This window comes from Esox lucius, chromosome 5 (genome assembly GCF_011004845.1).
Source record: "Esox lucius isolate fEsoLuc1 chromosome 5, fEsoLuc1.pri, whole genome shotgun sequence".
Lineage (NCBI taxonomy): Eukaryota > Metazoa > Chordata > Actinopteri > Esociformes > Esocidae > Esox > Esox lucius.
Window position 1 is genome coordinate 24,159,347 of NC_047573.1, and position 12,716 is coordinate 24,172,062.

A 12,716-nucleotide genomic window follows, 5' to 3' on the forward strand; every position below is an offset into this window, starting at 1 on the left:
TAAATTATTTGTACTTATCATGAGTTCTCCTGGTAGATCACCCTCCAAAGCATAAACATGGAATTTGGGGATTGAATGAGTGTAAAAATTCAAGATGTACAGCATGCCAGGTATTTATAGATGTCCACATGCTCAGTTTCAGGCCATGCATGTTTTGAGGAGCTGGCTGTTAAAGGAAGTTCAGAAGTACATGTGTCCTAGATGTAGAAGCTTAGACCGCTGGACCAATCTAGGTCACGACCTGTGACAAGTCATCAGGATATAATCTAAGGATTTCACCTGACTGGGAATACATCTAGTGGTCACAGACACCACAAAAGGTAGGGGCGTGGATCAGAAAGCCAGCCAGTATCTGCTGTGACCATTTGCCTCATGCACTACGGCACATTGATGGATACAGGTGATCAAACTGCTTATTGTGGCCTGTGGAATGTGGTCCCAATCCTCTCCAATGGCTGTGAGAAGTTGCTGGATACTGGCAGGGACTGGACGCAATGTCATACCCATCAATCTAGAGCATTCCAAATATTCTCATTATTTAAAATAAGTGATGAATACGCAGATTAAGGAAGACCTGGGACATTTTCAGCTGACAGGAACTGTGTACAGATCTATGCATTGTCATGCTAAGATATGAGTTGATGGCTTGGATGAATAGCACAATAATGGCCATCAGGATCTCGCCATGGTATCTCTGCCCATTGACATAATACAATTGTGTTAATTGTCTAGCTAATTCAGCCGATACCATAAACTCCACCACCACCACAGGCCACACTTCTCTCCAGCGTGTCAGAGGCCATTCTAGTTACGATGTCTAACTGCACTTCGGTCAAGACTCTGGTGAGTTTGATAAGCATGCAGATGAGCTTCCCGAAAATGTTTTCATACAGTTCTTACAAAAATGGTGTAAACACAGTTTTAAACTATTTAGTGAGTTGTTCTCAGGACAATTATAGTTAGGCCAATATAAACCCACTAAAGATCATCTGTGGCAAATCCCACTGGGAAAGACTGGTCAAGTGGGCCAATCAGGGTGAACAAGGTTTATTCATCATCCCATTGGTTTGTTTGATACTGTTTCGGTGGGTAAACCATTATCCCAATAGAAAATAATTATTTTTAAAGTATCCATTTACTGTAACTTTCTCTGGATAAGAGTATCTGCTAAATGATGTACTGTACAAATATGCTTCTTTGGAACAATCTTGACTGGGTTACTGGTATTGCAAAACAAACTAATGTAAATGGACAGAAGAGAGCAGGAATTGTGGGATTGACATAATTACAATCATCAGACAATTGCAGTATTTATTATTTACTGGAATGCAAGGCATTGTTACTGGGATGTTAGGTTACGCCTGTGCCTGAGATGTTACTCCTGGGATAAACAACAGCCTCAAATACAGGCATATATGCAATTGTATGACAAAGAACACTATGTGGACTACGGTCCTCCAGCTATCTAAATCACTGCCACCAGAATCCTGCAGCATGGGTTTAAGTCTGGCCTGTTGCTATTTCAGCACGCTATTATCTTTTCCACTTTTTCTTTATCAATCAATTATAAAATGCCCAAAATATATCCTTTTCTGTTAAGTTCTAGTGATGTGATGCTGAATGTAAAAAAAATGGAAACATCTGAATCTTCCCGGCACTACTTTGGACTAACTTGTTCGACAGGTTATTTTACATAACAGTAATTGGAGAGTTGTGACATGATCACTTACTAGAAAACACTTCAGAAAGTAAGTCAGGGATTTTGCCTGGTTTCAAAGATTTGCAGTAAGTACAGCAGTTATTTTGATGCCAGAAAAGGCTTTTATTTGCAGTAACATTGTTAAGATATTATACTGTACTTCATTCTGTACTTGACCGTACATTTCTGTGGTGTTACAGTAATGTGCTTCCGAAATAGTTAAAGCTGTGTGTTACCCATCATGAGTATGGTTTTACTGATTGTTAATACAATGTGATATTTGTCATTGTCAAGGACTAATGCTCATTATCCTATTTGTGTGTTTGCTTTACCGTTATCCTTTAATTGTAAAGAGCATGAATTTGCTGTAATAAATCAAGATTTATTCTAAACCATTCTGACAGTAAGGCTTTCAATGGAGTTTTCCTGTGAGTTTGTCTACATCTCTCCATCAACCTATCAGAAGGAAGTCCCCAAAAAAACACAAATTCCATTTAAACGTTCAGGTGAGTTATCATTTTTCTTCGCACACCATAACTTTCCATTATCCTGTAAAAGAACCAGTTAATGTTTTCCAGTTGTAAAGACATTTGCAATGCACCATCTCTCATTCCTTTCAGCTCTCCTCCCTCCGCCCAACAGACTCCGTCCATGCAGACCAACACCTCCCACTGCGCCCTCCACAGAACTACAAACACCAAAACCACCACTGCCACAATCTACAGTCACTGAGAGCATTTTAAAAGATAACGCCATCAAGATAGCACCCAACCCCTCAGCACTAGATGAGAATGCAGCATTTCATCTCAAGCGAGCCATGGACATTCCAGATTTGCCCCAACCGCCCACATCTCGACGTACAGGTTCGCCTGGCATCTGCGCCTTAACATACTCATTCGATGTATAATTCTATTTCCAGGCTATACAGTTCAACTGGAGTTAAGAAAAAAATCCTGAGTGAACTCTAGATGTTGCGGTAACGTGGTGGCTAACACAGTGTCCATCGCTACCCTCCCCAGCACTTCTCCCTCCAAACATGCGATCCCGATCGGCTGCATGTATCCAGCAAATCCCAGGCCCGTCTACCTCTCTCCACTCCAACAGCCAGATCTATGAACTTCCAAAGGATCAGCCGGACATCGGCGCTCCTCCACTGGAACCAGACTACTTGAACATTCTCCCAGAAGCCAGTCGGGAAGAGACAAAACTTCTAAACATGAACTCCACCAGCAGTAGTGGATCAACCCAGAAGTCAGGTGACCGGTCAATACGCTGTAGAGAGACATTCTTTAGTAGACTCAAAGACAATATAGTCAGACACTCCTGCCATTCCAGCTCCTCACACATGAAGATTCCAACAGTCGGCCTTGCATGTTAAGAAAGGTTTGTATTCGATGGGCAGCTTTGACAAATATGATTCTGTCCCCTTCTAGCTCCAGCATTGCCACCACGGCCTTCCTTTATGAAGTCCTGTCCAGAATACCTAGTACTGTTGCCGACGTCTCCCTCTCCATTCCCCTCAGCTCCTCCCCTTGACCTGGCTACAGGTTTTTATTCATGTATTTGCTCATTGTGGACATCCATTAGTGTACCTTCACATCCATTAGTCTACCTTCACATCCATTTATGTATCTTCACATCCATTAGTGTATCTTCCCAAAAGATAAATTCTCATCTAAAATGAAGAGCTCATGAATAAAGACATAAAAGCCCAATTGCCTCCTTTTACTACAGGATCGGGACAGCCGCTGCCGGGGAATCCAAACGTGGTCCTAGTCAGTTTGGGGAAACTTATATCACAGGATAACGGTCAGTGTACTATGCCTGCTCTCAATCTCGAATTGTGTTAGGCGTATGATACTCAGAGTTTGATCTGACACTTCACTGTCTCTCAGTATTGTCACAGCCTAACATGCCTGTCTGTATCGACCAATGTGTCCAATCACAGTGCTCATAGAAGGAGAGCCCACCTCCTGCTCCCAGTGTGGCTCTGTGCTGGACTCCTACTATGACAATGTGGTACTATGACCCCTCACCATGCACAACATGACAAATAATCACAGTAATCAAGCGTTAATCCCCATAATGACTCTAACGTCATTCCTTTCCGGCTATTTAACAATTTGGACCTGAAAGACCGTCAATCATTCCAAGTGAATGAAAGTCTACTCAAGGCAAAAACTAATGAAGCAGGTGTTTCTCTCAAACAACTGTATTCCCATCCTCCCTTGGTTACTCTACAGGTGAATGCATGTTATTTTTGCCAGCCAATGGAACCATCTACCTCCAACTGTCTTGGCTACAGAGACAGTGCCTTCCTATTGACCCCTGGTGACAAAGAACTGACCCCTGCCGATTCGCTGCTCCTGTTCTGTATCGACATCTCAGGATCCATGACTATCATCTCCCAGGTATGGACGTAAAGCCATTGGCTACAGTTTCCCACAGGACCTGTGAGTTTAGTTTCAAAGCAAAGTGATAGAGAGCCCTCAATTCTAAACATTGTTCTGTTCATATTTCACATTAAGTGCCAATTTTAGTCAGATAGTAGGTGTTCTGATCCAGAAAGACGTTTGGTATATTAGTGATTGTGTACATTTTAGTACTTTACATTCGTTTTTGTACACATTCTACTAATTGTAGGTTGAGAGGGGATGAATGAGTCAACTGGGATGATTAGGTGGCCAGGATGGTGTTCTTTTGTGAGTCAAACGGTAGACGATGGCCACTGCAGTGCCAACGTTCCCACTCGAGCCCCCGATACGTATAACCTATACACGCATGACTATAGTTGCTAAATAGTACTAGGATATGTAATAGCCGGATTGAAAGCCAAGTCTCTGAAGGTGTTAAAGGTTGACCACAGAGTAGGAAACCTTCTCAACAACCATGAGGATTTTACCCATAATTTGCTATTCTATTAAGATAACATAAGGAATTGTCTTAAGAATGTCACACTCAGACGTTCACTCAGAATCTCTCAGATCTCTCAGAAATTTGATTCAAATTTGATTTGAGTTTTAGGGCCAAAATAATTACAAACATGTTGTAATTAATTTGAAATTCCTAAATTGCTTTTTACTTCTATGGAGCATAAACAACTTAAAACACATCAGAATCTGAAAGATGTAAGATTTCCATTGACCCATTTTCTCTGGTATGAGTCGGCACGGTTTGCCATGTTTACATATGTTTATTGCAAAGGTAGCTACCTAGCTTACCAATGTTTCTTTCTGTGACAAGAAAACCTCCATAAAACATGATGTCAACTCTGAATGAAATTCTATGTAGCTGCCGCTGCTTGTGAAGAAGAGCGTTCCCGTGACTCTACACTTCCCGAATATGAAACTTACTCGCTTGTAACTGGAACAATTAAGGTTAACCTACCATCCAAAAGACAGCACCCAACACAGTGCAATGACCCCAGTCACTGCCCTAAACCACTGGGTTCTCCTTAGACCAGCTCGAAGAGTGCCTTCTATGGACCCACCAACACAACTTCCAGCTGCATCTGGTCACCCATTGAGGAACCAACCAGGACCAACCCTGCTTAGCTTCAGAGGCGAACCAGAAGTGGGATGTAGGGTATTATGCTTTTGAATGCTGACGATATCATGCACAGTGAAATTCTTTTTGTATCTTGTCCCAGGTGTCGGAAGGGTCACAGCAAATCTACGAATCACGTCTTCAGGTGAACCACCAGACATTGCACTGATAAAAGAAACTGTCAGTAGATTCTGACATGTAGTGGATTAGCCTATGCTGTACAGATTTTGGAAGATTCACCATAATGTGCTTTGCTAGGTTGGGAAGTAGTGTGTTGTTGTGTTGATGCTAGTGTTGATAATAACAATGCATTTTTTTAAACCAGTTTGTTCAGGAAGCAGTGTTACAGAGTGTTTATAAACTGAGCGAGACCAAACCACACATGCAAATAGGACTCATCACTTTCAACCATCAGGTAAAATATGCACTTTCTATTGATGTGCTAGATTTTTTTGTTGCATTTTCATGGTCTTTAATGGTTTGAGGCAATCCAGATATTTTGGGTTTGGATGAGATAAGACAGTTAATCACATGGGGCTTTTAAAAGTATATCCTATGGGTTGTATAGAACTCATTCATAAATTCAAATGTGGATGTACCAGATAAACTGCAGATTGTCTCTTGAAGTATCAAATCTGTGTGTTGTATGTGGATGTCATTTCTGGATGCGTTCCGCATTGGTTTGATGTGGATCTTAAATTGGTTTTATCAGAATCTTCATATCCATTGATGTTTGACAGGTGACTCTGCATGGATATGAAGAGTCCACATCACGTTTATTGTGGGGTGACCAGTTAATTGACAGCGAATACCTGAAGAAAGCAGCATTCAGCTTTCCAAGCCCACCCCCTATTTCCAGGACCAGACACTGTCTACAGAGAGAAATTTTTGGGTAACATTGAGACGGGTCCAACTAATAAATAATAATGAATAATTTCACAAAAATAATGGCATATTGCCTTTTCATTAACAGATTGTCTGCGAATGGTGCCACGGCTCTAGGTCCAGCTGCTCTTGTAGCCATAGCCATGGCTTCCCGGCAGCCAGGGTCCAAGGTCAGTCATATAGAACCAGCGTGTCTGTTTTTTTCATGGGATACCAGTGTAATACATTGTCCCCTTCCCAGGTGATCATCTGCACAGACGGAAAAGCCAACACGGGCCTGGGGAACCTGGAGGTGGAGGACCATGGCGCCCGGGCACTCCTCGCCTCCACCATCTTCTACCAGGACCTGGGGACTTACGCTGCTACCCAGGGGTTGGTGCAACTCCGTACCTTCTTCACTAGCTCAATTTTCACTTCTATTTTGGGCGCCACAGTGCCTCAGAGAACAGAGAAAGCTGAACTTGAATTCCTCATTGTCATGTAGACTCCGTTAACAGCGTTTTAGGCTTTGAGAGAATTGATTTTCATTGTTCAAATACCATAACCGGGCATTTCTGGAAACATCTCTGTCATAGGGTGACAGTGTCGGTGCTGGCTATCGAGGGGACGGACTGCAGACTTGACGAGCTGGGGAGAATGACAGATCGCACAGGCGGGAAAGTATGTGGTATTAAACAACAGTGTGTAACTCTACTGGATGTCGTTCAGTTTCCCCAGTTGTCTTGTGTGGCGGCAGCAAGCCGTGCCTTTTAATATGGTATCGGGTCCGTCCTCTGTTCCCCCTAGGTGGTGATAGCAAGTCCACATGAACTCTACACTGAATTTGAGGAGATCATAGAGAACAGGACGATAGCTACACACTGTAGCGCCACTCTGCTGCTCCCCGCAAATCTGTACGTGTTTAACCAACTGCCTGTGTATTAATGTGTATTTACAAGTACAGTCTAAGGCATTGGTTCTCAAACGATGGTACGCGTACCACTGGAGGTGCATGGTGCTCCCTTTAGTGGACACAGTATATTCAGTTGTTTCTGAGGTGGTACACGGCGGAACAGGTATGAGAACCACTGTGTGTCTGACACTTGTATGTGTGGGTAGATGGCGTTTGAATGCATTCATAAAGTGTCTGTGTATGTATGTCACCTTCAGCGTGTCAAGAGCGTGATGTAAATGATTTCATCCTCATGAATGACTTCCGTAAATGAACAATCACGGGTGCAATAACAAACCTTGCACTGTCGCACCAGCCATTACGTTTGAGCAGATAAACATGTGTTGACTGGAAAAGGCCGTAATCCCTGGTTCTCGTTCTCCCTGAGGCTTGTGAGAGGAGAGAGAGAGGCCGGCCATAAGGGGACAAGAGAGGTGGGCAACGTGACAGCTGACAGTGAAATCACCTTCCAGTTTGGAGCGCATTCACAGGGAGCGGGTGAGAACAGGGGAGTGATGAGGAATACGTGTCGAAGAATAAAAGGATTAGGTACTTGGATTCACAGGGGATGAATGTCTCCTTTCTCTGATATTTAGCGACCGCCCCAGTGGTAGGCAGCCGTGTGTCCGTCCAGCTGCAGCTGAGATACAGACAGACGGATGGAGGCACGGTGCTCAGAGTACTGACTGCAGAGAGGGAGGTCACCGATGACAGGTAAGGCTCTGACGTGTGCTCAGGAATACCTTGTGTGGGTAGTTTGTCAACAAGAACAACCCATCAGACTAAGTCACATACATGTGTTAAATGTGGAATAGCAGTCACGTTAAAATCCACCTGAAATCTCCTTCCATATGAAAATTCAAACCGTGGAAATGTGTTTTTGGTTTAGAAGAGAAAATAAGGGCGACATGCCTACTGAAATAGGTGAGTTCAGTCTAAAACAGGGTGAGGTCAGTCTGAGACAGGGTGAGGTCAGTGTGAGGCAGGGTGAGGTCAGTCAGGGTGAGGTCAGTCAGGGTGAGATCAGTCTGAGACAGGGTGAGGTCAGTGTGAGGCAGGGTTAGGTCAGTCTCAGGCAGGGTGAATTCAGTCTCAGGCAGGGTGAGGTCAGTCTGAAACAGGGTGAGGTCAGTCAGGGTGAGGTCAGTCTGAGACAGGGTGAGGTCAGTCTTAGGCAGGGTGAGGTCAGTCTGAGGCAGGGTGAGGTCAGTCTGAGACAAGGTGAGGTCAGTCAGGGTGAGGTCAGTCTGAGGCAGGGTGAGGTCAGTCTGAGACAGGGTGAGGTCAGTCTGAGGCAGGGTGAGGTCAGTCTGAGACAGGGTGAGGTCAGTCAGGGTGAGGTCAGTCTGAGGCAGGGTGAGGTCAGTCTGAGACAGGGTGAGGTCAGTCAGGGTGAGGTCAGTCTGAGACAGGGTGAGGTCAGTCTGAGACAGCGATGCATCAGCCGATGCGTTTATCCTAGTAGTACAGTAGAAATCTTACAAATTGAACCTTTAACATCCCAATTTAATTTTGAGAGGAACACTAAGCAAGCAAGTTTATTTATATAGCACAATTCATACATCGAAGCAATTCAATGTGCTTTACAAAGAAAAATATATGAAAACAATAACATAAAAACAAATACGCAAATTAAAACATCAAAGCAAATGAATACATCATAATAATAAAAATTACAATAAGAAAACATATAAAGATTAAATGTGGGAAGCTATAAGGCTAAACAGTGTGGTTAAGTTTAATTGCTCAGTCATAGGCACGTGAGAAGAGAAGTGTTTTTAACCTGGATTTTAAAATGGATACGTTTGGGGCACGTCAAAGATCTTCTGGTAGTTTATTCCAGTTTTGTACAGCATGAGTGCTAAACGCAGCTTCTCCATGTTTAGTTTGGACTCTGGGCTCTACTAGCTGACCTGAGTTCATGGATCTAAGAACCCTGCTCGGTTTATATTCTGCAAACATATCAGAAATGTATTTGGGTCCTAAACTATTCAGAGATTTATAAACTAAAAACACGAAAAAAAACTACTAAATCTATTCTGTAATTGACTGGAAGCCAATGCAAAGATTTAAGAACCGGAGTGATGTGCTCTGTTCTCTTGGTCCTGGTTAACATTTTAGCAGCAGCATTCTGAATGAGCTGCAGCTGTTTTACAGTCTTTTTCGGGAGTCCAGTTAAGAGGCCAGTAGTCAACCCTACTAGAGATTAAATGTGGATGAGCTTCTCTTGGTCTTTTTGGGACACCAAGCCTTTGATTCTGGCTATATTTTTTGATGATAGAACGCTGTTTTGGTGACTGCTTTGATATGACTGTTAAATGTGAGGTCTGAGTCTATCAGAACACCAAGATTACGCACTTGATCCCTGGTTTTAAATGCCCAAGAAGCCAGCTCTTTACTAATCCTTGTTCTTTTATTTTTGTTACCGAACACAATAATCTCAGTTTTATCTTGGTTTAATTGCAGACAATTTTGGTTCATCCATGTATTTATGTGCTCTATACTAAGCAGTGCATTGTCTGGGGGGAAAAACAGCAGTGTTGTTTTTTCCCCATAAATGTAAAGCTGCAACTTTCTCTCCTCTGCCTCAGTTCAGAGGTCCTGTCCTCTCTGCATCTGGGCATCATTCAGCTCAACTCAACCCATGTCAGTGGCACTCTGGCTGTCAGAGGCCGTTTCCAAGACGCCAGGAGAGAAGGGGAGATGCAGAGTGTGCTGATAGAGAGAGCCCTGTGAGTGACTGATTTAGAGCGAGCCGTGTGTGTGTGCGTGTGTGCATACGTGCTGGTGTGTGTGTGTGTGTGTGTGTGTGTATATGCGTCCACGTCAGCTGGTAGATTCTGCTGTGCGTAGGCATTTGTCACATTGCCTTTGTTTACAGGTGACTGCACGCTCTTTAACTTTTCAGAGAGTATAAGCGAAGTGCTGAGGACAGCCATATGTATTCGGAATGGGTTAAAACCATGGAGCCAATATACAAAGGCTTGTACAACTACACAAGGGTAGGTCTGTGTGTGAAGTACTGACAATTCTGCATCCGAAATTCCATAGGACTAAATATGGTGCGTGACGTTTTACAATAGTAAGTGAAGGATAACGGTTATCCTTTGTTTTTTCCCTCTCAGAAACAACCAACAGACTCTGACTCACAGCAGGTAAAGCATAATATTCACTTGCGTAGTACGTATAGAACACTGATTTGTTGTTTGCATTTATTTTTTTGCGTGGCTAATGTACAATTCAGATCAAACAATAATGCTGGTCTCCCTTTGCAATCTCAAGCTCTGGTCCAGATTTGGCCCTTGATGTTCCTCGTTCTAGTGCCTTTCCATGCTAATCACCCTCCTTTAATTTCTCTTCCCTACAGACTCTAACTGACAAGGGAGCTGCACTGTTCTACACCATGAAGAACAGCAACAGGAATTCCCTAAATTCATTTAAAAAAGGTCATGCTTAATATACATGGAAGATATTACATTTTCGCTGACTTGTGGGGAATGCATACACCAAATATCTTTTTGTGCTGAACAACAAGAAAATATCTGTTGTTGATCTTTTTAATTTTTAAGTCGTTATCAACAACTGTGGGTATAGAACTTGTTGATTCCATTTGTACAAACAGCTTTTCAAAGGAAATAATAAAGTTTCTTCTGTTCTTCATATTCATGCACATTATGAGAATGTCATGTCAGAACTGTCAGGGCACACAGCAAGCGAAATGTGTGTGCATTAAACACCCCCACACTAGCTTAGCAAGTCTTTTCACTTTGGCCAGAAAACACTTGAAATGCCTGACTCAGACACACCATCGAATACAGGTTTCAACACCCATATGTGTAGTTAGCACAGTAAAACTGCCACAGACATTGAGCATTTAGGATACCACGCCATATTACTTGGCACTCCTAGCCTTTTAAGCTGGCACTGAAATTAGACAGTTTTGGACGCAGACAGAGAAGAGATGCTGCCTAATCAGGGGCCAGCAGGGATCCTGATAAAAATACCAATTACATGAAAAAGAAAACCAATGCTACGCAAACATGTTACATGGTTACAATTACATTTGTTTTTGTTAAGCACTTATCCAGAGTAACGTACAGCAACGACTGCATATTTTCATACTAGCCCCCCTGTGGGATCCTGAAAACCTGGGGTTGCAAGCACAATGTTGTACCAACTGATACATTCGGGTCCAAGCAGGCTCAACAACCACAGAGGTAGTGGTAAACAGAGTACAAACAGAACAAGAGCGACGTGAAGACAACCATGCCTGAGACACTGGCTAAAGCGTAGATTGACATGCGTTTTTCAGCCGCCGCCCTGACCACGCAAACGTGTACATCTGCACAGATCGCGCTCTTACACTCGAACGGTCCTTCATTTATCTTAGGTAGGTTCCAGGACAGAAGCACGCAGATGAACCATACCTCCACCATGATACGCAACATGGTGCTCAGCAGGTAGAATCCCATAGTGCCCCTGTCTTTGTGCAGGTCGATCACCAATTTCACCGGGCGTTCGGATTCAGCCGCACTCACAGTCTTCCCCGCGTCCTCCAACTCCACGGCGGTCTTCACCTGCCGGGAGCTCCTCTTCTGGGCAGTGGAACGGAGGTGGGAGGCAAATAGCTCCATGAGGAGGACCGATAGGATGAGGAGGACAAAGAGAAAGTTCCAGGCCATCACCACAGGCTTGTTGAAGTGTTGGTTGAAGCAGGCTCGGGTGCAGATGTCCTGGGTGGCGTTGCAGCTGAAGTCAGAGTCCAGCTTGTACCAAGGCATCTCGGCCACAAACAGGACCACCAGGCGGATGCAGAGGAAGCCGAACCACAGGGAGCGGCACTTGTAGGCGGTTGTGGTGTCCACCGCTGTACGGAGGATTGGGATGAGCCCTGTTACGATGGCGGCCATTTTGTCTCCTTGGCTTTGAAACGAAAATGCTCTAGTGTTGGTCTAATAAATGAAAAGAAAGCACAATGAAATATGTCAAGATGTTCTTATGTCCATATGCATGCATTGCTTAGCAAATGTGAGGAAAAATAAATTTCTCATATTAACAATAATAACTTTGTTACTACAATGATACAAGAAAATAAGTAATATTACAGTAAATATTACATTCTTACAACTACAACTTTTATCTGGTGTTTTTACAATGAAGCTGGTGTGAATTAGAAACAATAGGTGTGGCCAACTTACCGTCAAAACTTGAGTGTCACTTCATGGTATGTCTGCAGAAAGCCTTTTATACCATGTAAAAGGCACTGTCATCAACATCAGTGTTACCATCTCACATTTTAATTTGCTGATGATTCGCTTTCTTACTCTATGCCCTATCTATCTCTTTTAAAAGAAAATCGGTAGCCTGTTAAACGGTAAACGCTGAATATATTGTCTCATTTAAATATCAAGCATGTCGTGGACCCAAACTTCTGCAGTACAAATGGTAGAGCCCGAGGTCAGTGTGTTTGTGGGTTACCAACTCGTCCAATCATACCATAACATAATTTTTTCCATGTATCTGCACATGTGTAACTCTAATGACACGTTATAACACAGCCTAACTAGTGCTTCTACCATATGTTGCTAAGCTGTTATGAGGCCAAATAATGTTATACTGTGAGTTAAACACTTCAATAGAGAAATTACACAAAAA

General features: G+C 43.1%; 2 protein-coding genes across 4 annotated transcripts; one reads left to right on the top strand and one right to left on the bottom strand.

Moving 5' to 3' along the window:
• The first annotated feature begins 1,703 nt into the window (after window positions 1-1,703).
• Window positions 1,704-10,723, top strand: LOC105021307 (circularly permutated Ras protein 1-like). 3 transcript variants are annotated; one of them, XM_020046694.3, is made up of 21 exons: window positions 1,704-1,785; window positions 2,104-2,205; window positions 2,320-2,562; window positions 2,719-2,955; window positions 3,133-3,246; window positions 3,434-3,508; window positions 3,648-3,718; window positions 3,943-4,110; window positions 5,349-5,390; window positions 5,571-5,660; window positions 5,986-6,137; window positions 6,219-6,300; window positions 6,372-6,502; window positions 6,706-6,790; window positions 6,917-7,023; window positions 7,450-7,559; window positions 7,658-7,775; window positions 9,653-9,793; window positions 9,970-10,063; window positions 10,187-10,216; window positions 10,429-10,723. In XM_020046694.3, exons 2-21 carry the CDS (start codon window positions 2,115-2,117, stop codon window positions 10,516-10,518), a joined length of 2,271 nt encoding a protein of 756 aa, XP_019902253.2. In that variant the 5' UTR covers window positions 1,704-1,785; window positions 2,104-2,114; the 3' UTR covers window positions 10,519-10,723. The 3 variants fall into 3 exon arrangements, with proteins under 3 accessions (XP_019902253.2, XP_019902254.2, XP_019902255.2); XM_020046695.3 differs by lacking the exons at window positions 10,187-10,216; window positions 10,429-10,723 and having other exon boundaries at window positions 9,943-10,048; XM_020046696.3 differs by lacking the exons at window positions 9,970-10,063; window positions 10,187-10,216; window positions 10,429-10,723 and having other exon boundaries at window positions 7,450-7,569; window positions 9,653-9,738.
• Window positions 10,724-10,809: 86 nt separating this feature from the next.
• Window positions 10,810-12,646, bottom strand: LOC117594505 (gap junction alpha-4 protein). The gene is made up of 2 exons (XM_034292198.1): window positions 12,260-12,646; window positions 10,810-12,013 (listed from the first exon to the last, which is right to left on the bottom strand). The coding sequence occupies exon 2, from the start codon at window positions 11,969-11,971 to the stop codon at window positions 11,264-11,266; it is 708 nt and encodes a 235-aa protein (XP_034148089.1). The 5' UTR covers window positions 11,972-12,013; window positions 12,260-12,646; the 3' UTR covers window positions 10,810-11,263.
• Between the last annotated feature and the right edge of the window lie 70 nt (window positions 12,647-12,716).

What these genes read in the sequence shown, in the direction of transcription:
- LOC105021307 (XM_020046694.3), top strand. Translation starts at nt 2,115, where the DNA reads ATGGAGTTTTCCTGTGAGTTTGTCTACATCTCTCCATCAACCTATCAG. An exon ending in GCCCACATCTCGACGTACAG is followed by an intron (nt 2,563 to 2,718) that starts GTTCGCCTGGCA and finishes TACCCTCCCCAG; the next exon opens with CACTTCTCCCTCCAAACATG. An exon ending in GTGCTGATAGAGAGAGCCCT is followed by an intron (nt 9,794 to 9,969) that starts GTGAGTGACTGA and finishes TTAACTTTTCAG; the next exon opens with AGAGTATAAGCGAAGTGCTG.
- LOC117594505 (XM_034292198.1), bottom strand. Translation starts at nt 11,971, where the DNA reads ATGGCCGCCATCGTAACAGGGCTCATCCCAATCCTCCGTACAGCGGTG.